The sequence below is a fragment of the Podarcis filfolensis genome, assembly GCF_964270895.1.
Source record: "Podarcis filfolensis genome assembly, chromosome: 9".
In the NCBI taxonomy this organism is placed as follows: domain Eukaryota; kingdom Metazoa; phylum Chordata; class Lepidosauria; order Squamata; family Lacertidae; genus Podarcis; species Podarcis filfolensis.
This window is the reverse complement of record NC_139610.1, coordinates 20671808-20697777: the sequence shown is the minus strand read 5'-3', so window position 1 is coordinate 20697777 and position 25970 is coordinate 20671808. Positions and strand designations below refer to the sequence as shown.

The following is a 25970-nucleotide window of genomic DNA, read 5'->3' as shown; positions in this document are numbered from 1 at the left end:
GTGCAACTGAGTATCACAAGTATATAAAATGTTCTACGTCATTTAATAAATACAATGTTCCTATTAAACTTTGCTTTTCAAAAGTTGGACCATCGCATACAAATATTTCATTTATAAGAATATTTATATTTGTCTTTCTACAGGTAGAACAGTTGTACAGTGCACTCAAATCAGAGGTGAAACCTACTATATAAAGTATGTATTTTAAATTAGACATACAGTGGTGCCCCGCAAGAGGAATGCCTCGCAAGACGGAAAACTCGCTAGACGAAAGGGTTTTCCGTTTTGGAGGTGCTTCGCAAGACGAAAATGTATTGCGAGTTCCTGCAGGTTTTTTCCCCTCCCCCCCCTTTTTCTAAGCCGCTTATCCGCTTATCCGCTAAAAGCCGCTAATAGCGCTAATCCGCTAATCCGTCAATGGGCTTGCTTCGCAAGACGAAAAAACCGCTAGACGAAGAGACTCGCAGAACGGATTCTTTTCGTCTTGCGAGGCACCACTGTACTGAAACGGCTTTTAAATGGCTTCATAGCAGAGCACATGTTAATTTGCAGTATTGTATCAGATTCTGTTTCTCATCCTGATTAGATAAACTTATTTAAAAATACTGAATTACAATATTTTGGGGGGTGAGAAGTTGAAATCTTACATTCCTGATTAGAGTAGGAAAACCTTTTTTGTTAGTTTACTTTCCTTGCTTTCATTAGCAGTTTTACATCTTATACCTTTCAAGATCTACACCTAAAAAAAGAAATATTGGTTAAAATTCTCAAACTTCAGCATAGCCTACTTTAAATCAAATTTGGGACTGTACACATATATTTGACAGCAAGACTAAATAACTGTCTTGTAGTGCAAACAGAAAGCAGTGCAATGCTGATGACTCTGGTTCCTCGTTCTTGTGAAAAACCACAGAAATAAATCACTTTGTTTGTAAGCAAGTTGCTCTGGCAACTTAAGTGTAAATTAAAACCAGCATTTTCAAGTACACTACCGCTCCAATCCAGTAAGAGCAAGCATTTGCATGTGTGCATGATACAACATTTTGGTTTGGGTCCTATAAACGCAAAAGAAACTTGGCAAAGAAAACTCACATGGGATTCATGCATGGTGCTCTGGCACTAGGTGTGAACAATGAGCAACATGGCTGGCTCTTTCCTCTCTGTTTGTCAGAAAGGAAACTGGAATCAAGTCACCACCTTTTCCTTTCTGTCTGGCCTTACAGGTAACCAGTGCCATTAAAATGAAAGTGTGCTATGTTGGGGATGGTGGCAGGGAAACACAACACTTCTGCAAACAGCCCATTTCTGTGTACAGGTTCCCCTGGATCAGGTCCTTAGGTGTATGGAAGGGATATAAGGCAGACCAGCATTTGTCTATAATTCAAAGACACATGCCCCTTACATAGAAAATGGCTGCTGTGTTAAATGTACACATTTCTGTTAAATGAACATGAATGAAAGGCTTGTATAAGGCCAAAGGTGAAAGTGACCGCAGATCTGAAAAACCAATGCAATACAAAGCAAACAGTATCAAGTTCACATTATTGTAAAACTTTTCAAGTACAGAGTTTCAAGCATGCAATTCTTATATCACACTTGACGTCGCCACCCTTTAAAATTTCTCCGCAAATGATTACTAAGATGAGAAATATGGAAATTCTTTGGCAAACTTTTTAGGCTAGTTTGACACGTGTACCTTTAAAGGTCTTGCTTTGAAATCTTACTTCAACACATAAATGAATATTTAAAAATTGTTATTTAGCACTTGTTGAAATCAAAGGCTAGGTACTTTAAATAATTCACCGCTCGCAAACCTTTGCAAAGGCGATGGTTGTCAATGTATGCTATGTCGAGTAATCTGGCTGTTCATTATGTCCTGGATATACATATAGGAACGTTACGTATTCAGCATCACTGTAAATAAGTAGTTGGCAAAGGCTGAAAGCTATTTTCAATCTCTGCTTACAAAATCCAAGTAACACTTGTTGAAAAATTTGGAGATGGTGTATTACAGTATAGTTGCACAGTGCTTATGTCTACTCAGTATGTGAACTCAAACTTCAGGGAATAAGAGTAACAACACACATCTTCCTCTAATCTGTTGCTGGACCTTGCTAGCAGACCCAGGAAATATATATTACTTTGCCATACTATGGCAAGTATTAGGGCTCAGTGTCATAGTCCTTCACCACTCATCAGGTCTTTGCTTTGTAGTATCGTAGGCTCTTATTACTTCCGATTGTGAAACAATCCCATTTTCGTCTTGAGAGAAGGCATAACCATCTGCAATTATAAAGGCAAACCGGAATGAGGAACAAGGACTACAGTTCTAGTTTGGCTGAAATATTTTCAAAAAGAATCACTCAGTTTAAATACTAACATGCTAAGAAGCCTATTGCTAAGCACAGCCCTGACATATTACAGAGAAGCCCTGTCCTGGGTTTGTCAATTCTGAGGGAGCTTTTTAGCATGTTCAGTCATTCTTAGATGCCCCCTTCAGACTCTTCAGGAAAGCTTGGGAAAGGAACGAGCTTAGATGCTGTGCGCAGGGATGCTGGAAGAGGGAACCAGCAGTTCCTGCTCTACTGACTGAGCTGACAAATTTATGCCTTCTTGCATTTGGCTGAACACCAAGAGGGCTACAGTCATTGATGGATATGATTAATGGTATAGCCAGTGCTTTCCCCGCCCCTAGAAACAGAGGTGGAGGAATTATTCTTTTAGAGGGGAGCCAAGGTTGTTGAGGTTTTTTTGGGTGGAGACTGTCCCACAATCTCTGACACAAAGCCACAAGCAACATGCAGCCCACACACAGCTCTGGGCTGCTGGTACGCTACAAAGAGGTGCTGGAACGCAACGAAGAGGTGGCAGAACTCAGTTCCGGCTTAAAAAAAGCCCTGTGTATACAGCATTGGCGTTGTTTTTATTTGGCTTTTAATTGATTTTACTTGTTTACATTTTAGCTTATTAAGTTGCTTTGAGACTTTTTTTTTAACATAAAACAACAAAAACGCAATAAAACAAAAACAAAATGAATAGAACTATTGGTGCAATCCTATACATATCTATTAAAATTCATCAGAGTGCAATAGTGCTTATTTTTGGGAAAGTTGGTATACGATTGCAACCTAAAATAACTGATATATGTTCTCTATTCTAAAGCAATGTTGCAAGAAAGAATTCAAATTCCATTACTCATTTAAAATTATGAGTTGGAGCCACATGGGACTCTCTGAATGGGGTGTGGGGCATGTAGTGGGAGTGGACAAATGGGACAATTCAGAGCAGCTACCTTGTGCTAGGAGACCTGCCTTTCCACTGTGCAAGGCATTCTTGGATTCAACCTTATGGTTCCAATTATGGTCCTTTCTTGCTTTCCTATTTACTCTCTTTCATGTGATTAAATCTTGAGCAAGGGGAGCCAAGCACGCAGGATCTATTATTAATAGCCCTCCAAAACCCATCTTGGCATATTTTTTTGGAAACACTTGTATCCCTCTTTTTCATTTTGAAGTCTTCAAAGCATCTCACAGTAAGAACCAATAAGCTAACAATAATAAACCAATGTTAAAAATGATGGTGTGTGTGACTAAAGCTATGCAGTAAGAAATGTAATTTAACGGGGCCAAACATAAATATGAAAGCAGAACCAAGTGTATTCATGCTCTGTGATCCTGTTCTTTCTGTCTTTTGGATTTGTACTTATTTCTGTCAAATCTCGAATACTTACGAAGCAAGTTTTGTTGCAGAGACTCAGAGCGGTACAAGTTGACATGGTTTTTCTTGAAGACATTTTTCAGTAGCTGAGCTGTTTCAGTTAAGCTAAAAAATAAAATAAAATGTCAACACACTAATATCTGAAATAATGACCCAGCGCTGTGAAACAATATTCAGTGTTCAGCAGGGGCTATCAAGCAGGGTGTGGCAAGTTAACTAAAAGCACAATCCTAAGAATTAACGTATTTTTCGCACCATAGGGCGCACCGGACCATAGGGCGCACCCAGTTTTTTTGGGGGGGTAATCAAGAAAAAAAATTCCCCCTCCCAGCCCCAAAGAGCAGCGTACAGGCTGCGCACAACCTCTCCCTGCCGGAGGGGTTGCACGCGGCTATGGCACAAGCCAAGGCAGCGAGCAGGATGGATCCCGTTCGCTGTTTTGGCTTCCCCTTTAGCCCCCTGCAGCCTCTCCTTGCCGGAGGGGTTGCACGCAGCTATGGAGCAAGCCAAAGCAGCAAGCGGGATGGATCCCGCTCGCTGTTTTGGCTTCCCCTTTAGCCCCATGCAGCCTCTCCCTCCCGGGAGAGGCTGCGTGGGGCTAAAGAATCCATAGCCCCGTGCAGCCTCTCCTTGCCGGGAGACGCTGCGCAGGGCTTTCCTGGCTTTACTGGGAGGTGGGGGGATTCACCCACCTCCCGCAAAACCGGCAGAAGCCGCGCAACTCCTTTAAAGAGATCGTGGCTTCTCCTGGCTTTTCTGGGAGGTGGGAGAAGGGAGAAGGGACTGATGCGGCCAGTCAGTCCCTTCTCCCTCCTGTGGAAAAGCCCGCAAGAGTGCACGGAGCTTGTGTGCAGCTCTTGGGGGCTTTTCCCGCCTGCCTCCCCCCTGCATTCGCTTCATAGGACGCACAAACATTTTCCCTTGCTTTTTAGGAGGGGAAAAGTGCGTCCTATGGTGCGAAAAATACGGTAAGTCCAGCTGAGTTCACTGAATCCTACTCTCAGATTAGTGGATATAACCACTTTTGTCTAGGGTTGCAGCCCTATACCTACTTTTCTGGGAGTAAGTCTCACAGAGCTCAGTGGGACTTTCTTCTGAATATGCATGAATATGCCTGAACTGTAAAATAGATTTAAATTCCTACTTATGGGAGAACCTAAGGCACAGCAATGAATGCAGAGAACCATCAGACATGCTAGTAACCTCTGCTTTTCAAATGGGATCTCCACAATGACATTTATGACTTGAATGCTTCACAATTAAGAAAGAGCAGAGTATCTTAAAGGAAACAATGAAAGTCAAGATTTTGCTGGCAAGTGTGGATCAGCCCTAAGGTATTGCAATGCTTCATAACAACATTACAACGGGGTTCCACTTGTGCAATGATGTGGATTATTTACAGGTATTATTGTACCTTTTCCCATGAACAACTGCTCCTGGATCTTGAGATTTTGCTTCCAACTCCTGAACTTCATCTACCAGTGTTTTAAATGCTGCTCTTTTCACTCTGCAATGAAAAATGCTTTTGGGTAACTCATACTGAAGCTGAAATTTGAGAGAAACTAAAACAGAAATCTCCAGTATAAAAATCTATTTTATACACCAGTATAAAGTTAAGCTTCAAAGTAATGCTACATAAGAATGCACATACATGTTACACTTCAGTAGCTTACACAGAGGACAGGCTGTAAATAAATTTTTAGAATTAACGGTTGGAGAAAGGTTATAAAAATAAGCATTCAATTCATAGGTGTATACTTCAGAAACCATGTCTGCTTTGTTTTAGCATTTTATATTAACTATGAGATTATAATTTATATGAAAAACAATTAAAGAATTAATATCTGCACAAATTTGCATTAATAGTCTATAAACCTTCTATAAAGGTGAATCATAATTTAGTAGGAAAAGGCTGCAATCCTATACCCATTTACATGGGAATGAAGACACTGATGTTAAAGGGTCTTACTTCTGAGTAGACATGTACAGGATTGAGCTGTCGGGCTACAATCCTATCCTCACTTACTTGACAGTAAGCCCCATGTACAGGATAGCATTCTAAATACAACTTTGGGTTAATTTCTTTAAAAAAATAATAAAGAGTTTTATACTTACACTTTATATGCTACATCGAAGATCAAAGCTGTCAGTGGAATGCTTAGTAAGCCCATCCAGAAAACACCAGAACTGAACATCATAACTGCCTACATGGATTTAAACAACGGCGTTATTTATAGAAAAGAAATACAAAACTTTTCAGATGAAGCTAGGTAATATGGTGGGAAAAAATAGTAACCTATTGAAAAATTCAGCCACTGGGAATGTGTTCAGTAAGGGGTGTCAATGAGGGAATGTTGGTATTCCTTATAGACTTATGTTGAAAAAGCATTGCCAGCAGCTGTCTATTACCATTCATCCCCCAATGCACACAAAAACCGGAGAAACTGGTTTGAGATTTTTCCTTACAATCAAACCACATATAAATTTTATGAAATAAGCAAATAATACATAAAGGCACTACCGGTTTTGGGTTGGCTGGCACTTATCAATTTAAATTTCACAATCCCTTCTTCACCTTCAGCTGTAGGAAAAGGCCAATTAAAGAGCGATGTCCTCATTTCAAGGGAAATGTTTTACAAAAATCTCTTTCCCAGAAACTTTGAGAATTCAAGGGGTCTTGGGGCCGGTGATCAGAACTGCTAACCCTATTAATTGTCACTAGGGTGGAAAACAGGTACCTGTAGTCACTTGCAATTTGGCTGCGTTTGAAACAGATATATAAATCGCTTAACCTACAGTTCCAAACACAGGAGAATGACAATCGAGAGATATGTGCATAAGAAATTCATATTAAACACTTTTGCAGGCAATAGTGGAAGCATCTTTCATGCGCTGAGCATTTGGACATAAAGCAATGTTTATTTATTAGACCTATCACTCAGAGCCTTGTTCCTAGCGCTCAGGGAAAATACCAATATGCTGATTATTCTACTCAAATGCCATCTGATATAAAGAGCAGCTTATGATTCTTTCAGAGGGGAGGCTATTAGGCAATTAACCCCCACCCTCCGCCAAAAAAAGGCCAAGTTTGTATGTAATGCTTTAACAAGCACCTATGTGCAAGGAAGATTGTAGCATTAAGACAATAATATATAAAAGTAAAGCAGGATTAATTTAATGTCACAAGTGCTAAAGTGAAAATTTAAATAAAGCAATTTCGAAAACTGTTTCAATACTAAAAATCCGTTTGAAGGAAAAGTGGATTTACAAGCAAGATAAAGATCATAATTTAACTTATAAACAATGTTATAATGGAAAATGTGACTTTTGTCATAGCCAATTCTTAAAGCCACCAATCCCAAGCAAACACTGTGAGGTAAAAGTTTTATAGATTGCAATTCATAAACAGTAAGTCCTGAATAAGAAAAAGGGAGGCAAAAATGGATCTAGATGTGATTTAAACAACATACTTTTATTTTTAAATTAATGACTTTTTAAGATTAGGGTGACAGAGCAAAGAGCTATCGTTCTGTAAGCCACCCGCTATTAAACGTTCCTTGGTGAAACAGCAGAAGTGATAATGTAGGTCTTAGGATGTTAATTCTTACCATTGTAATGCTAACTATGAAAGAAGGAACAAACTGGCGCCTACCATTCAGTCAATCCAGCCTTTGGCTTTACAAACGAAGAACATGAATTGAAGGGGGAAAAAGTTTTTCTGCGTCATATTTGAAAGCCTGTCACATTTTTTTCTTTTGCAGAGTTAATCCAAAACTAAAAGATTTAAAGCCGACATTCGCATTAAAGACAGAAGGCCTCTTTGTATATTTGGATGAAGAGGGAGAAAAAATAAAATCCCACCGAGGTATTTCCTTCCTTTCTGTAGAAGAAAGCTCCCTCCTTGATCAGTAGAAGCATTTTTGTCTCAAACTTTTCACATCTCTCTGCACATAGGCAGGTCAGCTGGGAAATGGCAAACTGATCCATTTTAGACAATGGCGCTAACAGGGGCAGCCTGTTCTGAGGACGGATTCTGTTTTCTTCAGTTGGTGGTTTACAAATTTATACTAATGTATGAGAGTCGTGGTTTATGCCAAGTCTCTTCTGGTTATAACCCTTCCCTCTTGGTCTTATGAAACCAAATGGAATCTGATGCAAACTTGGCTCCCAGGGATATATAGCCAACAATTTTAAATGCAAATTACAATTAACTGGTGTTATTGGTCACACACGAAAAAACAAAAGACTTGTCAATGCTTTTAGAACTTGTGAAAACCTGATACCTCAAAGCCAAAATGTCCAAAGTCTGCTTGTTCTGAAGAGATAATAGGCTGCACGTCATTAATCTCAGACCAATCAATTCTCAAACAAAAATAAAAGTATGGTTTTACATAGAGATTCAGAAATTAGTTAAAAGGCGAACATTACCTCCCCAGACATATCAGGGGCCATAGGAATTAGAGGCCACAAGGAAGAGTAGATTCCGAAAAATACTACCCACAGTGCAATGCTGCCCCATATTGCTATGTGGCTGAACTGGAAAAGAAAGAATAAAAATCAAACAGTCAAACCTGCAAAATAGGTCAATAGGAGAAAAAATGTTTCCTTTATGGTTAGAGCCAGACTAAGGTTGCATTCTATTTACCTGGGAATTAAGCCCCACTGAAATCAATAGGAATTACTTCTGGGTAGGCAGGATTATAGTTCTAACCCATTCCCTCTTTTCCTTGGTTTATTGCTATCAGAATTTGCAGATTAACATGCCTATTTTGTCTATTAATATTGCCAATTTCTATGCAGGTGTTCTTTGAATAAACCCAACCCAGTTAACCCCTCGTCAACCTATATAGGTCAGTACTCTGTTACATAAATTACAGTAAATTTACACTTATCACTTTATTATGTATTGTAACATGAGCTATTTTAAAAATAATTTCTTACCAAAGTCCAATATGAAGTCTCTAATCCAGCTTTTAAACACACAGTTATTACTACAAACTAAAGAGAGATAGAGAGAAATTAGCTACTTTTCCTTAACCAATATAAAAGTGCTTCAACTCCAAGTGAAGTATGACGTTTCAAAATTTGCTTTTGGAATGGCATGCAAAAGGTGAACAGGTTAAATCTGTCTTAAGAGGTATGGATGACTCTCCATTTGGAGAGGAATGGGCTGGCCAAGATGTAGCACATTGAACCTGACGGGTTGCTGAAGGGAGGCTACACAGGCTTCTTATGATAAGTTGTTTTACACCCTGCTCTGATTGCCCAGGGTGCACAAATTTAAGTTTTCTGATTTTATAGTTCATTTTAATTAATTTTATGTATTGTATTGATTGGTTTTTTGTGTTAACCTTATTGTACACTGCTTAGAGACTGTGCTTATACCTTGTTAAATGGTATATAAACTGGTTAAATCAATCCATCATTCAACCAACCAACCAACCCACAGGCTAAAATAATAATATTAAGACTGGAATAAAGAATCACCCAGTATCAAATTTCTAGCATACTCTTCTGCCTAGGACACAAGTTACATTCACATTAGCAATACTTACGGTATATACTGTGTTTCCCAAAAGCAAATAGTCTGAAGTTTTACCACTGGCAAATACAGTATCTGTAAGATAACAACATCGGAAATATTAAAATAGGGGTTATTTATGGAAATGATTCTATAATATAAATTTCTGCTTAAATTGCCAAAGAACTGTTTCCCTTGAGTTTCTTTCCATGGACAAAACAATTTTAATTTGAGGCAGAATATGGTCAGTTTGTTGTCCCCATCAAAGAAGACCTAAGTAACTACTGACCGGTCAGCTTGGCATCAATACTATGTAAGGTCCTAGATCAGATAATTAAATAGTTGGTCTATGAGCACTTAGAAAAGGATGCTGTGGGTTTCTCAAAAACAAGTCATGCCTGATGAATCTCATTTCTGTTTTTGTTTTTACTACAAGCTGAGTAAATAAGGGGAATCCTGTGGACTTAGTGTATCTTGATTTCAGTAAGGCTTTTGTATGATATTCTTGCAGAGAAGCTAGTAAAATGTGGGCTGGATGAGGTAACTGTTAGGTGGTTTGACTGACTGAACCCAAAGAGTTCCCATCATCCTGGAAAAAAGTGGGATATGAACGCAGTAGCAAGAAGATGATCGGAATCCCCCTTCGGATCTTGAAATATGGGTCCCCTCAACAAAAATTTAAAATTCGGCTTTGTAATTCGGAATTTATGTGATGTGATTTGATTTGATTGGTCGGTTAATAAAAATTATTTTTTAAAAAAAGCGGTAGGTCAGATGCCACAAGGTTCTTTCTTGAGTCTGTTGTTGTTCAACTTCTTTATAATGACTTGGGACAATGGAATTGAGGCTATGCTCATCCAATTTGCAGATGACACCAAACTCAGAGGGGGTAGCCAATGCCACAGAAGACAGAATCTGGATTCAATACAACCTTAACGGATTGGAAGAACTGGGCTCAAACAACCAAAAGCATTTAAGTAGGGACAAATATAAGGTTCTGAACTTAGGCAGGAAGAACCAACTGCACAAATGTAAGAGGGAGGGGGGGGACACCTTGTTTGCCAGTAGCACATGTGAAAAGTTTCTAGGGGTGTTTGTAGAATACAAGCATAACCCAAGTCAGTAGTATGATGCAGCCATAAAAAAAGCTAATGTTGTTCTAGGCTGCATCAATGGAAGTATAGCGTCCAGATAAAAGGAAGTAATAGTACTGCTCTTTTCTGCCTTGGTCAAACCACACTTGGAGTAGTACTGTGTCCAGTTCTGGGTGCCACAATTTAAGAAGGATATTGACAAGTTGGAGGAGGGCGACCAAGATGACCAAGGGTCTGGAAACCAAGCCTTATGAGCAATGGTTTAAGGAGATGGCGACGTTTAGCCTGGAAAAGAGAAGACTGAGAGGAAATATTACAGCCATCTTCAAATATCTAAGGGGCTATCATGTGGAAGAGGGGCGCGGGTGGCACTGTGGGTTAAACCACAGAGCCTAGGACTTGCCGATGTGAAGGTTGGCGGTTTGAATCCCTGCGACGGGGTGAGCTCCCATTGCTCGGTCCCTGCTCCTGCCAACCTAGCAGTTCGAAAGCACGTCAAAGTGCAAGTAGATAAATAGGTACCGCTCCAGCGGGAAGGTAAACGGTGTTTCCGTGCTCTGCTCTGGTTTGCCAGAAGCGGCTTTGTCATGCTGGCCACATGACCCGGAAGCTGTACACCGGTTCCCTCGGCCAATAAAGCGAGATGAGCGCCGCAACCCCAGAGTCGGTCACGACTGGACCTAATGGTCAGGGGTCCCTTTACCTTTACCTTTATATCATGTGGAAGATAGAGCAAGCTTGTTTTCTTCTGCTCTGGAGGCTAGGACCCGAACCAATGGTTTAGAGTTACAATAAAGGAGATTTTGACAAAATATCAGGAAAAACTTTCTGATGGTGAGAGCAGTTCAGCAGTGGAAGGGGCTCCCTCAGAAGGTGCTGGACTCTTTTTCATTGGAGGTTTTTAAGCAGAGGTTGAATCTGTCATGTATGATCTAGCTGAGTTTCCGGAATTGCAGGGGGCTGGACTATATTACCCTTGGGGTATCTTTCAACACAAGAATCTGATGATTCTATGAAGTGCCTTGTAGAAATGGTGAAGTTCACTGGGCAAAAATGTGTGGGTCACTGCACTTCTCCTGTTAGACTCTATGGCTGTGTTTGGTGGTAATAATAAAATATGGTTTATCATTATTGGAATAAGTCTTAGGTGGCTGTGCAGATGATATTGAAAGCTTTCACTTCCATTTTTTAACTAACTGCAGATTAGTGTTATGTCCAAACCAGAACAAACGGTGGTTAACCTTAACTATGTTTTCCAGGGAATAAAACATTCAAACCATGGTGTATGGTTTGTTTCAATAAGTTTATAGCTTGTTTCAACACACCACAGTTAAGATTAACCACAGTTTAGGATTCAACATTAAACTGTAGCAAAATCTTCCTATCTCCTCCTTGAAGCTGTGCTAGAAAACAGAGGAGAGCAGAGCATGTGAACCCAAGGCTCATTCCTGTAACAATAAACCAGTTTATCGTTATTTCCAAAGACATCTTATGGCTTAGATCCAAGAGTTCTTTTCCTCTGACAGGAGACCATTTCTGCTGGAAGAAGTTAATTCCATTCACTGAAGAAAACAATTGCATCAAACTCAATGGTTTTTATTCTGCCAGAATAATTTCTTTTAATTTACCAACCACTAGTCTGATATAAAGCTGAGGTTTTTGGTTTATAACCTATTGATCTACTTAGTTTATCTCCTTTGGCTTATAACTAATTCAAACTTGGGAAGATACATACTTGTATTTGGAAACACACTTTCAAATTAACCTCTACAAGTTGAATAAACTCCTAGTTCTCCAGCAACACAGTTTGGAAAAAGACCCTCTATGCAGCTTGAAAGAAGACAGATCCGAAAAGAACTTCTATCGATACGTATTAAAATAAGACTAGTGTAACATTGTTGCATTATTACATAACAATTATACCCCAAATCACATGACACTAGCAATTTAAAAAGATGTTTTAGCTCCCCAAACTGAAAAAGGGACGATATTGTATAATAATCAACTGTTAGAAGACCACATTTAAGATCACAATACAGAATTTGCTTTAGTGTAACCCTGGATATTGCCATTTTAAATACATACAGTATTTTCAAATTTTGTATTTCATTTACTTACCATACTGGATGGCTTTTAGTGGAAACCAAAACAGAATTACTGAGTGGAAGAGGCCATTTAAACAATGAACCCAGAAAACCTAAGGGAAAACAAACATTCCTGAGAACCATTTGAGGTAAAACTAACTGTGTGAACTCTGACCTTCTTTTTATCTTTTAGTTAGATTCAGAAAATGTGTTTTTCAAACCGCTAAGAACCACCGCTAAGAACTAATATAACTGATGCATTTTCTGCCTCACAGCCCTTCATGGGTCATTTATTTATGTTTATGTTTCTCGAAAGATGTTCACTATCTTTCACTTTTAATTTTTTAGTTTTTAAAGAAATGAATGCCTTCTATAGAAAAAGCAAAGCCAAATTGTAAAACCATCTTTGTTCTACTAACTGATTATGCACTAAATTAGCATTAAGCATTAAGTGTTTGTGGTTTTATTCTATATCCTAATCAGTATAACATGAGGACAGATGATAAAACAACAATTTCAAAATATAGAGTGAAAAGAAAAGAGAAACGAATTAGTTGTTGGCACACACAAACACACAGACGTTTTCTTCATTACACATTTTTTTCTATAATTGTTTCTTTTTACTATATGTGTGTTAGAAACACCTGCTAAAATGTGTCAAGTCTAGTCAAATGCAGAAACCCAGCATTTTGTACATTATATAAAAACAAAGTAAGAAGAGAGCTTTTGGTAAATTCTTTCATATAATAGATACCCATGTTTTATAATCAGATATACTTTCCCAAAACATAATCTTTATTGTGTTGAACAGAAGGGCATTAATAGTTTTAAGTTGCTCAAACAACAGAAATTGAGTTGCCTGCCTCAAAAAATGTTCCACTATGTCTCCAACTTCTTTGTTACTTTCCCCAAGTAGGTAAGGTTGTATGATCCAATTTACGCCACAATACTTTAGCACATTTGAACTTGTGTTGTTCATTAACCTTTCTCTCTCCTCCTTGCTATGCCACTGCCACAAGTTTTATTTGACAGAAGGCACAGGTGGATGCAAGAAAATTAGGCCTACTTTTCCATTTTCCTGACCAGTACTTATTGTTACATGCTAATCCTTTAACCTCCGTAGTGGCTCCACAAACTCTGACCCTTTTTAACATAACAAACCCACGCAACAAATGATTCCAGATCCTCTGCACATCAAGCCTGAATCAACCATTCTGTCTCCGCAGGTAGCTTGTAAGCGTTTATTCAGAAAACGTACTCAAAATAAACCCAGCAAAATCAAAAGCTTTCTAAAACTAACAAAGAATTAAAACCGTCACAATGGAGAGACTCGCACAACTAAAAAGAATCTTCAAATATTCTGCAAAAGCACTGTTTATCATATGAATATGAGAACCTAATCCGAATTTGCTAAAAGTTTGGAAAAGTTTATTTAGCTTTCACATTATTTGTTGCACTACTTGGGGCATGTTTAGTCTATATGGTTATTCTCCCATCATAAGTACTAACCAGGCCTGACTATGAGCAACTGACTATTGACCAACAACAAAATAAATGCAAAGAACAAAAACATACTCTATGAATAAAAAACCGAGTTTGCCTTTTTTGTTTTTGTTTTATGCTCCGTACTGATTGTGTCAGTCACTTTGACATACTTTGTAAAAAGCAATTTTAAAAAGCTTTAAAATATGGAAGTTTAGGCCGCCTGGATACTGTTAGCCCAAAGGTGGAAAGAGGAAGGAGTCCCGACCAAAGAAGATTGGCAAACCAAGTTAATGGACTACGCTGAAACGGCTAAATTAACTGGAAAGCTCAGAAATGAAGACGTCAAGAAATTGAAAAAAGAATGGGAAATGTTTATTATGTACTTACAAAAGTACTGTAAAGAGGCTAATACATTGGCAGGATTTTAAGAACACTTGTAATTTTAGAAATAATGTAAGAAATTTGAGGTAGAATTTGGAGTAGAAATAATATGCAGTTGGAAAAGAAAATTAAGGAACCGGGGGTGGGGAGATGAGATTAAGAGAATCCCATTTTATGGATTGGATATTGCTTCTATCTATAGTTTTCTTTGTTGTTGTGTTTGTTTTTTATTTTTGTTGAAAAAATAAATTAAAAATATTTAAAATAAAATATGGAAGTTTAAAATCCAAAATACCATAGAATAAATGGGAATAAAACACAAAAAAGATTAAAATATGGTATCAAACATTTTAAAGAAAAAATCCAATACCACGAATGACAAATATGAAAACATGTGCCATTTTCATTTTAAATATGGTATTCAATACTGTCCTCCCCACTGACAGACAGAATCCATCCAGCAGCAGAAGAAAGGAATTCGAGGTCTATTTCACCCATGCTTGTAGTCAAGTTGCAGCCTTACCTGGCCTCCAGGACACTGCATAGTCTAGTGTCCATGTGGCTGCAAACAGCCCTGGCACAACATTCATGTATGCTACCAGGTCCAGAGTTAAAGTGTGTTTGAGGCTTGCTGGGTCTCTACTATTTATGCAGTCGTTAAGATGGAGGGGAAAATTAGTGCAACATAGCAATTTGTGGATTGCATTTTTGTGACATTTGATTCAATTATTTTACAGCCTGGTGGTGATGTAAAATAGTTTCATTATTAATCATATATTTAATCCTTTTTAATCATGCAGAACTGAAACAGGATGTACATTCATATGATGCTATTCTAAAGATAACTAAACTATTTTCTACCTTAGAGTTGAAATCCAGGGCATTTTGAGAAGTCTTGTATAATTCGGGGTATTTTAGCATATTTTCTTTTCGACAGGATCTCTCAAATATTCCAAGAGTCAGTGGGGGCATGGCTGTAAACATCTAACATATAAACAAAACACACCATGGGATCAATTTGTTAAGAAATCAGTGTATTTTAACAGTAATTAAAATGTCAGACTAAATAGGGTACAATATCTTACCACATTGTAAAGTCCTATGCACCATCTTTCAAACAGTATTTGTCCAGAAAATCCATTAACAAATGCAAACCATATCTGAGGAAGAGATTTTTGAAGCTCGTCAGTCTTATTTGGACACATTTGGTGTTAACTCTTAAAATGTGTTGTTAAATTTGAGCAAAGTTTCAATTTCAGCAAGAAAAACGGGGGGGGGGGGGAATAACACTTTAGTATTTAATTAGACCATACAATAAAACACAATTGAGGAGTCAATTCTATATCCATTTAAACTAATTTTTTAATGTGTAACAAACCACACTCACTTTAAATGAAAAAGCACTAAAATCCTTACAAATTTAAAATATAACAATAGTAATGGCTCACAAAAAGACAATTCCACTCAGAAGTACACCTTACCATTGTCCATTTTTTTCTCTTTTGAATTCAAAATATATTATATTGATTTAAAATATTTCACAGTACAAATATTGATATATGTTTAAAAAGAGCAAGTTAGTAAAATGAAATTAGCAAACAATGTGACACAGACTTAGCCGTGGTCCATGTTTTGTTTAACGTCACAATTGTATGCATTGTTATAAATTCCCAGTTTATAAGGATGTGACTGGTTTCTGTGAACAATTTGGTCTTTTAACGCACAATATTTTGAGGGGCCACAAGGGAACCTGGTTCTAATTTTATTTTTAAAATAGTACATTTCTGATCCTCATGGATGCTGAACAGACACGTAGGAATTCAAATTGCTAAAGGATTAACAAAATGTAAGGATTACTTGATTTAAATAGGCAAGGGCCTATTAAAGTTTTCCATGTATGGCGGTACCTCAGAAGTCGAACAGAATCAGTTCCAAAAGTCCGTTCGACTTCCAAAACGTTCAGAAACCAAGGCACGGCTTCCGATTGGAAGCCCCGTCGGACGTTCGGGTTCCAAAGAACGTTTGCAAACCAAACACTCACTTCTGGGTTTGCGGCGTTTGGGAGCCAAAACGTTTGACTCACAAGGCATTCGGGATCCAAGGTATGACTGTGGACGACACCTTGCTCAGAGTAGTGGGATGGAAGGAGACAAACAAGGTCTCAGTGAGACGGTGTGGTTTGGTTCTAACTATGCTCTTTTTAAAGGCTCTGCACATGTCAACTGAGTGCCAGGCCTTTTCCATGAGGTAGATCAGGCATAGGCAAACTCGGGCCTCCAGATGTTTTGGGACTACACCTCCCATCATCCCCAGCTAACAGGACTAGTGGTCAGGGATGATGGGAGTTGTAGTCCCAAAACATCTGGAGGCCCGAGTTTGCCTATGCACCACAATTCCCATATTGATCCCACATTTGTGAAAAATGCGTCCTGCTGGAGATGAAAATTAACTGATTTCCTGCTGAAGTAGCTCATCATCTTTAGAAGATGAAGCACAGCGTATATATATTTATTTTTATTCGTTTTAATTATTTTAATTATGTTATTATGATGTGCCTTAGACACAATAAACCATAAAATAAATATGTAAAAATGTGTGCTGCTTTCATATTGCCAACCAGTAATTAGTATTTCTATTTTGAACTGGGTTTTACATATCAAAATAGATATATATATATATATATATATATATATATATATATATATGGGTTGCCAATCTTCATGGACCAATCAGTACATGAAGAATTTTGAGAAAGAGCCATGGGCAGCAGTCATAAAATGGCTGCCATGGGGTGTGGCATAACATAAGATGGCTGCTATGGGGGCATGTAGGAGAGGCTAAGTCAGTGCGAACAGGAGCAGAGCAGGAAGAGCAAGCAGCCTCATGCACTGTGGATTTTTGAGCAGATTTACTGAGACTATTCACAGTTGGCTAGGTATGGCAAGAGGAAGTACTTGTGAGCGAATTGGAGCCTGCAAACACAGTGCTGGCAACCCCTGTAAAATGCACAAAAAATACACACAGAATAATTCTACACTTCGTAGATGGTTTTTTTAAAAGTTCACAGATTCCTCCATTTTGAAAAGAAATATTCTGGCATAGGATGCCATAATTACCTCAATAATATAAAGGACAATATTCTTGTAGAAGCAGTATAGGATGCATTTAGCAATTCTGCTATAATTCCAGGCACCATGGACCAATAGTAAGTTCTTCAAGTACTTGAACTATAAATGATAATGGAAATAAGTTTAGGTATATGTACACAGCATCTATCACTTGAAACAACTGTCTTTTAAAAGTTCATTTATCAAGGCATTTACCTGAGCTATTGAATAATCTGAAGAATTAGCTGCTTGTAGCCCTTCATTGCCACTAATGCCAACACCAACATGTGCTGTTTGTATCATGCTGACATCATTTGCTCCATCTCCAATTGCCAGTGTTACCACTTTTACCTGCTTTTTGACCATTTCTACAACTTCAGATTTCTGAAGAGGTGAAACTCTATAAAAGAAATGTTTTGAGAAATTCCACTTTACCATTTTATTTTTCTAAATGCAAGGCAGCAAAGAAAATCACAATTACTACTGCATGCTTTTTATGTAACTTCTATGATTTCACATTACATTGGAAGCCACTGTTTTTTCATGTTGTTGTTTTTTTAAAAAAGATTCACAAACTGAAAAAGAAATGGAGGAAACTGATTGGAAAATTGAGAAGCCAAGAGAAACCAAAATCAGTAAATTATGGTAGCCTGGCACCAGCATCAACTGAGGCCATTCTCCAAATTAGTTGGCAGGCTTTAGGAAAGCCCATCCAGTTATGTTATTGCTAAGAAATTACGATATTGTTGATCATATCACATGCAATGCAAAAGAACAAATGTTTCATATAACTATATTTTTAAGTGTAGGGTTGCCATATTTTGAAGACCAAAATGGCCATTAAAAGCAAATAAATGCAGTTTGTCCCAAATTTTAACCCGAAAAAGTGTCCCTTATTTGAAGGGACAGTCCCTTATTCCAGCCCCATGTCCTGTTGCTGTCCGTTATTGATGGATGTCCCTTAAATGGCCCTTAAATGATGTCCCTTCCCCTTCATGGATCACTGCCTTGCCGTGGTGAAGGGGCTTGAAGAACTCAGAGAAGCTATGAACTATGCCGAGCAGGGCACCCAAGATGAACAGGTCATAGTGGAGAGTTTTGACCAAACGTGATCCACCTGGAGGAGGAACCGGCAAGCCACTCCAGTATCCCTGCCAAGAAAACTCCATGGACAAAGACAACAGGCATATAAAAGTTATGACGCTGGAGGATGAGCCCCTCAGGTCGGAAGGCGTCCAACATGCTACTGGGGAAGAGCGGAGGACAAGTACAAGTAGATCCAGAGCTGATGAAGCGGCTGGGCTAAAGCCGAAAGGACGCTCAGTTGCGGATATGCCTGGAAGCGAAAGGAAAGTCTAATGCTGTAAAGAAAAATATTGCATAGGAACATGGAATGTAAGAACCATGAACCTTGGTAAGTTGGATGTGGTCAAAAATGAGATGGCAAGAATAAATATTGACATCCTGGGCATCAGAGAACTAAAATGGACGGGAATGGGCGAATTCAGTTCGGATGACCATCATATCTACTACTGTGGGCAAGAAACCCGCAAAAGAAATGGAGTGGCCCTCATAGTCAACAAAAGAGTGGCGAAAGCTGTACTGGGATGCAATCTCAAAAATGATAGAATGATCTCAATACGAATCCAAGGCAGACCTTTTAACATAACAGTAATCCAAGTTTATGCACCAACCACTGGTGCTGAAGAAACTGAAATTGACCAGTTCTATGAAGACTTACAACACCTTATTGAAGTGACACCAAAGAAGGATGTTCTTCTCATTATAGGGGATTGGAATGCTAAAGTAGGGAATCAAGAGATAAAAGGAACAACTGGCAAGTTTGGCCTTGGAGAGCAAAACGAAGCAGGGCAAAGGCTAATAGAGTTCTGTCAAGAGAACAAGCTGGTCATCACAAACACGCTTTTCCAACAACACAAGAGACGACTCTACACGTGGACATCACCAGATGGGCAGCATCGAAATCAGATTGATTATATTCTCTGCAGCCAAAGATGGAGAAGCTCTATACAGTCAGCAAAAACAAGACCTGGAGCTGACTGTGGCTCAGATCATCAGCTTCTTATAGCAAAATTCAAGCTTAAACTGAAGAAAGTAGGAAAAACCACTGGGCCGGTAAGATACAATCTAAATCAAATCCCTTATGAATACACTGTGGAAGTGAGGAACAGGTTTAAGGATTTAGATTTGCTGAACAGAGTGCCTGAAGAACTATGGATGGAGGCTCGCAACATTATACAGGAGGCAGCAACGAAAACCATCCCAATGAAAAGGAAATGCAAGAAAGCAAAGTGGCTGTCCAATGAGGCCTTACAAATAGCGGGGGAGAGAAGGCAAGCAAAATGCGAGGGAGATAGTGAAAGATACAGGAAATTGAATGCAGATTTCCAAAAAATAGCAAGGAGAGACAAGAAGGCCTTCTTAAACGAGCAATGCAAAGAAATAGAGGAAAACAACAGAATGGGAAGAACCAGAGATCTGTTCAAGAAAATTGAAGATATGAAAGGAACATTTCGTTCAAAGATTACCATAATAAAGGACAAAAGTGGTAAGGACCTAACAGAAGCAGAAGACATCAAGAAGAGGTGGCAAGAATACACAGAGGAATTATACCAGAAAGATATGGATGTCTCGTACACTCCAGGTAGTGTGGTTGCTGACCTTGAGCCAGACATCCTGGAGAGTGAAGTCAAATGGGCCTTAGAAAGCACTGCAAATAACAAGGCCAGTGGAAGTGATGGTATTCCAGCTGAACTATTTAAAATTTTAAAAGATGATGCTGTTAAGGTGCTACACTCAATATGCCAGCAAGTTTGGAAAACTCAGCAGTGGCCAGAGGACTGGAGAAGATCAGTCTACATCCCAATCCCAAAGAAGGGCAGTGCCAAAGAATGCTCCAACTACCGCACAATTGCACTTATTTCACACGCTAGCAAGGTTATGCTTAAAATTCTACAAGGAAGACTCAAGCAGTATGTGGACCGAGAACTCCCAGAAGTGCAAGCTGGATTTAGAAGAGGCAGAGGAACCAGAGACCAAACTGCAAACATGCGCTGGATTATGGAGAAAGCTAGAGAGTTCCAGAAAGACATCTACTTCTGCTTCATTGACTATGCAAAAGCCTTTGACTGTGTCGACCACAGCAAACTATGGCAAGTTCTTAAAGAAATGGGAGTGCCTGATCACCTCATCTGTCTCCTGAGAAATCTCTATGTGGGACAAGAAGCTACAGTTAGAACTGGATATGGAACAACTGATTGGTTCAAAATTGGGAAAGGAGTACGACAAGGCTGTATTTTGTCTCCCTGTTTATTTAACTTATATGCAGAATTCATCATGCGAAAGGCTGGGCTGGATGAATCCCAAGCTGGAATTAAGATTGCTGGAAGAAATATCAACAACCTCAGATATGCAGATGACACAACCTTGATGGCAGAAAGTGAGGAGGAATCAAAGAACCTTTTATTGAGGGTGAAAGAGGAGAGCACAAAATATGGTCTGAAGCTCAACATCAAAAAAACGAAGATCATGGCCACTGGTCCCATCACCTCCTGGCAAATAGAAGGGGAAGAAATGGAGGCAGTGAGAGATTTTACTTTCTTGGGCTCCATGATCACTGCAGATGGAGACAGCAGCCATGAAATTAAGAGATGCCTGCTTCTTGGGAGGAAAGCAATGACAAACCTAGACAGCATCTTAAAAAGTAGAGACATCACCTTGCCAACAAAGGTCCGTATAGTAAAAGCTATGGTTTTCCCAGTAGCGATGTATGGAAGTGAGAGCTGGACCATAAAGAAGGCTGATCGCCGAAGAATTGATGCTTTTGAATTATGGTGCTGGAGGAGACTCTTGAGAGTTCCATGGACGGCAAGAAGATCAAACGTATCCATTCTTAAGGAAATCCGCCCTGAGTGCTCACTGGAAGGACAGATCGTGAAGCTGAGGCTCCAATACTTTGGCCACCTCATGAGAAGAGAAGACTCCCTGGAAAAGACCCTGATGTTGGGAAAGATGGAGGGCACAAGGAGAAGGGGACGACAGAGGATGAGATGGTTGGATAGCGTCTTCGAAGCTACAAACATGAGTCTGACCAAACTGCGGGAGGCAGTGGAAGACAGAAGTGCCTGGCGTGCTCTGGTTCATGGGGTCACGAAGAGTCGGACACGACTAAACGACTAAACAACAACAACAACAAAAATGATGTCCCTTAAATTTCAAAGGAAGCAGCTCCTCTCCCTCCCTCCCTGCCGGCCAGGGAGGAGGGAGGCTCCAACTGTGTTGCTTGGCTGTGTTGCTCACCCAATAAGAAGTCTAAGAATGACTGGGGGGTGGAGCTTGCATGCCTCGTGTGTGGCTAGTTAATGCAAGCTGAGGGTTTTTTTGAATGCTGGACGCCATTTTGTTGCACGTGCTGCTGCAAACTTTGCAGTGCAAAGCCAGGCCGGGGAGCCATCTTAAGTTGAGGCTGCATAGGCCTTGTGGTGCGTGTGATTCAGATTCTATTCAGTTGAACCTCTGGTTACAAAGTTGGTTGGACAGTGTTCTCGAAGCTACCAGCATGAATTTGACCAGACTGCAGGAGGACAGGAAGACTGGAACAGGTGAGGCTGCAGGTCCCTTATTTTGGCTGCTGGTCCCTTATTTTCAAATCTGTAAGTTGACAGCTATGCTACTTAATAACCTAAATTATTCAAAAAATAGAAAACACTTTTTGAGGAGCTATACATCTCAAAATTGTATGAATGCTTTGTTTTCAAGAAGAAAAAGTTTTACCTGCAACAAATAACAGCTTTACACGACAGAGCCAAATCGAGGAAATATTGCCTTACACCAAATGTCAACGCATACTTCAGTGTTTTACCATCAATAATAAGAGCAAAATCATTTTCTTTCCTCAAAGCATCACCAAGAGTGCTGCAATGATTGCTTAATGTCTCTCTTGTTGCCTGTAAAAAAAATCACCACCAAAAATATGTATCACTTCAATTCTGTTGAACAGTTTTATACTTTTGATATACATTTATCAATTAACTATGAAACTATTATATTCTGCCTTGATGTAACTAATGCATCAGTAGCTTTTAAAACAACAATGATGAATAAGGACCACATCAGTATTGCCACAAAATAGCCAGGGAAAATAAAAATCCCACTGTAAAAGCCAGGAGACCCTCTTGGGGTGATATTTAGTGGATGACTTTTTTACCACATACACAGGTATACTGCTATCAAGTTCAGTGGGATTACATTGATGTAACCTGTTGCCTTTTATTACAGATTCATTCATTAGCTAGGAGTATTATTACCAGTGCCTACTGACCCAGAAAGCTTCATGATCACTGACCTACAGAAATGTAAATTCCATGATTTATAACATTTGTAGTTCTTTCATTTCCATCAGATGAATGGCATTTACTATTTTAGCCATGAACCGTATGGGTGCAAGCTATCTTAAAATCAGATTCTCAGTATTCATTGGTGCTCTCCGTTTTCACGAACTGATCAAATTATGCCATTTCAGTATAATGGGACCCACAGCAAGGAATTCAATTTTTAAGCACATCCTACTACTAACTTTGTAGTGGTTCGCCCACCAGTACCTTCTATAGCACCCACAGAGCCTAGGTCTTGCCGATCAGAAGGTCGGCGGTTCGAATCCCCGCAATGGGGTGAGCTCCCATTGCTCAGTCCCTGCTCCTGCCAACCTAGCAGTTCGAAAGCACGTCAAAGTGCAAGCAGATAAATAGGTACCGTTCTGGCGGGAAGGTAAGCGGCGTTTCCGTGCTCTGCTCTGGTTCGCCAGAAGTGGCTTAGTCATGCTGGCCACATGACCCGGAAGCTGTATGCTGGCTCCCTTGGCCAATAAAGCGAGATGAGCGCCACAACCCCAGAGTTGGCCATGACTGGACCTAATAGTCAGGGGTCCCTTTACCTTTACCTTACTACTATGAAGAATAATGTTACAGAAATCCACAGAATTTCCAAGTATTAACTATGCCTAGCCTTTCTTCATATTTTTTGCATTTTCACATTATTGTACAACATTAACATTTTGCAATTCAAAAGTATGTCACTTAAAACATCTTCAACATCCATATAAGGTAGGCTATTATTATTATCCCTATATTGCAGATGGGGATTGAGGAAATGAAGCTAATAGAGTAATAGCTTACCTAAGGCCGCCTATAAAGTTTAGTATGGAGGTGAGATTTGAATGGATGCATAGCTCTTACTCTTAGCCAATATACTGTATCAGTACTTCAATTTGTATCACTTATCACTTGCTATTTTTACATATTGTCCTTGTCTTTTTGTTCTTTTTGTATGTTATTTAAGTTCAGTAACTCAGTACCACCCTCTGGTGGCATACAAAGAGTCAGCTACACTGAATCTCAAATTAGGAAGCATCTGAAGTGAGGAGAGACGAGTCAGGGACTGGCTCGACTTTACAAGGATGCATTGCTGTCACCAACCCATATTTCTCTCTCTGATAAAATCTAGTAAAATAAACACATGACACAACTTCATTGCATTCAGTGTCATCCTGCCCCCTCCAAGAAGAACAAGAACTGGTGCAGCAGCAAGAAAAAGCTGAATTCTTTTATTAGATGCTAACAGAGCCTAGGACTTGCCAATCATAAGGTCAGCGGTTCGAATCCCCGCAACGGAGTGAGCTCCCGTTACTCGGTCCCTGCTCCTGCCAACCTAGCAGTTCGAAAGCACGTCAAAGTAAAAAAGGTAAAGGTAAAGGTACCCCTGCCCGTACGGGCCAGTCTTGACAGACTCTAGGGTTGTGCGCTCATCTCACTCTAGAGGCCGGGAGCCATCACTGTCCGCAGACACTTCCGGGTCACGTGGCCAGCGTGACAAGCTGCATCTGGCGAGCCAGCGCAGCACACGGAACGCCGTTTACCTTCCCGCTGGTAAGCGGTCCCTATTTATCTACTTGCACCCAGAGGTGCTTTCGAACTGCTAGGTTGGCAGGCGCTGGGACCGAACGACGGGAGCGCACCCCGCTGTGGGGATTCGAACCGCCGACCATGCGATCGGCAAGTCCTAGGCGCTGAGGTTTTACCCACAGCGCCACCCGCGTCCCCACGTCAAAGTGCAAGTAGATAAATAGGTACTGCTCTGGCGGGAAGGTAAACAGCGTTTCTGTGCACTGCTCTGGTTCGCCAGAAGCGGCTTAGTCATGCTGGCCACATGACCCGGAAGCTGTACGCCAGCTCCCTTGGCCAATAAAGCGAGATGAGTGCCGCAACCCCAGAGTTGGCCACGACTGGACCTAATGGTCAGCGGTCCTTTACCTTTACCAGGGGGATATATGTGTCAGCCACATACATGCTTTTCTGCATACTGTATATTTTTAGTAATTTGATCCAAACACATACTGACGGTTTAAAGTTTTTCCAGAGACCCATGCATTGTAAATGATAGCACATAGGCATTAGCACTTTTTCCCCCATTATACCTACATCGAGAGAGCCTTCATTTATGACTAGTAGCCCCATGTTCTTTCTCAAGAGTTTACATGAGTGCCCTGTTAGAAAGAAATACAATATTTTATTAAGAGAAATTAGTGTTGGTGTTTGACTTTTATGCCTGGATTTATGGGATTGTCTGCCCTTTGACCTATCCCTGCCAGCAGGGCCAGCCACCTGCACCATTGGATCTTCAATGATATTCATGTGTGCATCCTTGATAAGAATATGGGGAGTTCCCACTGCAGGGGAAGGGGGAAAGCATCTGTTTGTGAGACTCTGGGTGAGGGAGACAGTACAGTCTAATCTCTTGCCCTCTTTCTGTCATGCTGTAATGTGGTGAGCCAGCAGGGGCGGCCATAAGGAGAACAGCTAGATGCTGTGCATCAGACCAAAAAAGGCACAAAACTGACAGAGCCATGCTCCTCTCTGAGCTAGAATCAGAGAATGCACCTCTCCAATCCCTGTCACAAATGTGATCCCGTATTCCAGAGGGTGTGGGAATTGTGAAAAATGTGTCTCTTAATACAGACTTGCCCTTTATTGCAAGTATCGCAGCGTAAGCTGAGCATACCTCTGGTCTCATCACAGTTCTGGCCCCAAAGGGCACAGGGCAAACCCCGACTGACCAAACCTACCCCATAAAGTGACCAACAACCTGATCTCCCAAACCCACAGAAGCAAAAAGGGAGAGGGAAACAGTGACAAAAGAAATCAAACAAACAAATACACCAGATGGAGTGGGCAAGCAAGGAGAGAGAAACAGGTGAAGGAAGGGATCTGAAAACTTACAAATGTGCATACCCACCTAACATAACAACCAACAACAACAAAAAGAGGAGAGGACAGAGAGAGATGAAACTCATGAAAAGGGCAGAGGAAAACACAGGGCACCTGAGGACCCGAAAGGAATCTAAGACGGACCAGACCATAAGACGCACCTAGTTTTTGGAAGAGGAAAACAAGAAAACAAATATTCTGAATCCCAGAAGCCAGGACAGGAAGCTCTCCTGGCTTATGGGATAGCCACGCACAGCCTCTCCCGGGCTGGGGAGGCTGCGAACGGCTAAGCAAGAGCT

At 40.0% G+C, this 25970-nt stretch overlaps 1 protein-coding gene across 10 annotated transcripts in view; it reads right to left on the bottom strand.

Moving 5' to 3' along the window:
• Positions 1-1525: 1525 nt before the first annotated feature.
• ATP8A1 (ATPase phospholipid transporting 8A1) overlaps positions 1526-25970 on the bottom strand; it is a 77626-nt gene continuing 53181 nt past the window's right edge. For all 10 annotated transcript variants that reach the window (XM_083630155.1, XM_083630157.1, XM_083630153.1 and 7 more), the window contains 14 exons: positions 24886-24950; positions 22184-22356; positions 17606-17789; positions 17399-17509; positions 15368-15442; positions 15144-15266; positions 12451-12529; positions 9273-9334; positions 8659-8715; positions 8146-8253; positions 5833-5921; positions 5132-5224; positions 3731-3822; positions 1526-2283 (listed from right to left, as the gene is read on the bottom strand). In XM_083630155.1, the coding sequence (XP_083486281.1) occupies positions 2186-2283; positions 3731-3822; positions 5132-5224; positions 5833-5921; positions 8146-8253; positions 8659-8715; positions 9273-9334; positions 12451-12529; positions 15144-15266; positions 15368-15442; positions 17399-17509; positions 17606-17789; positions 22184-22356; positions 24886-24950 (1409 nt within the window). In that variant the 3' untranslated portion in view covers positions 1526-2185. The remainder of the gene's footprint in view (positions 2284-3730; positions 3823-5131; positions 5225-5832; positions 5922-8145; positions 8254-8658; positions 8716-9272; positions 9335-12450; positions 12530-15143; positions 15267-15367; positions 15443-17398; positions 17510-17605; positions 17790-22183; positions 22357-24885; positions 24951-25970) is intronic.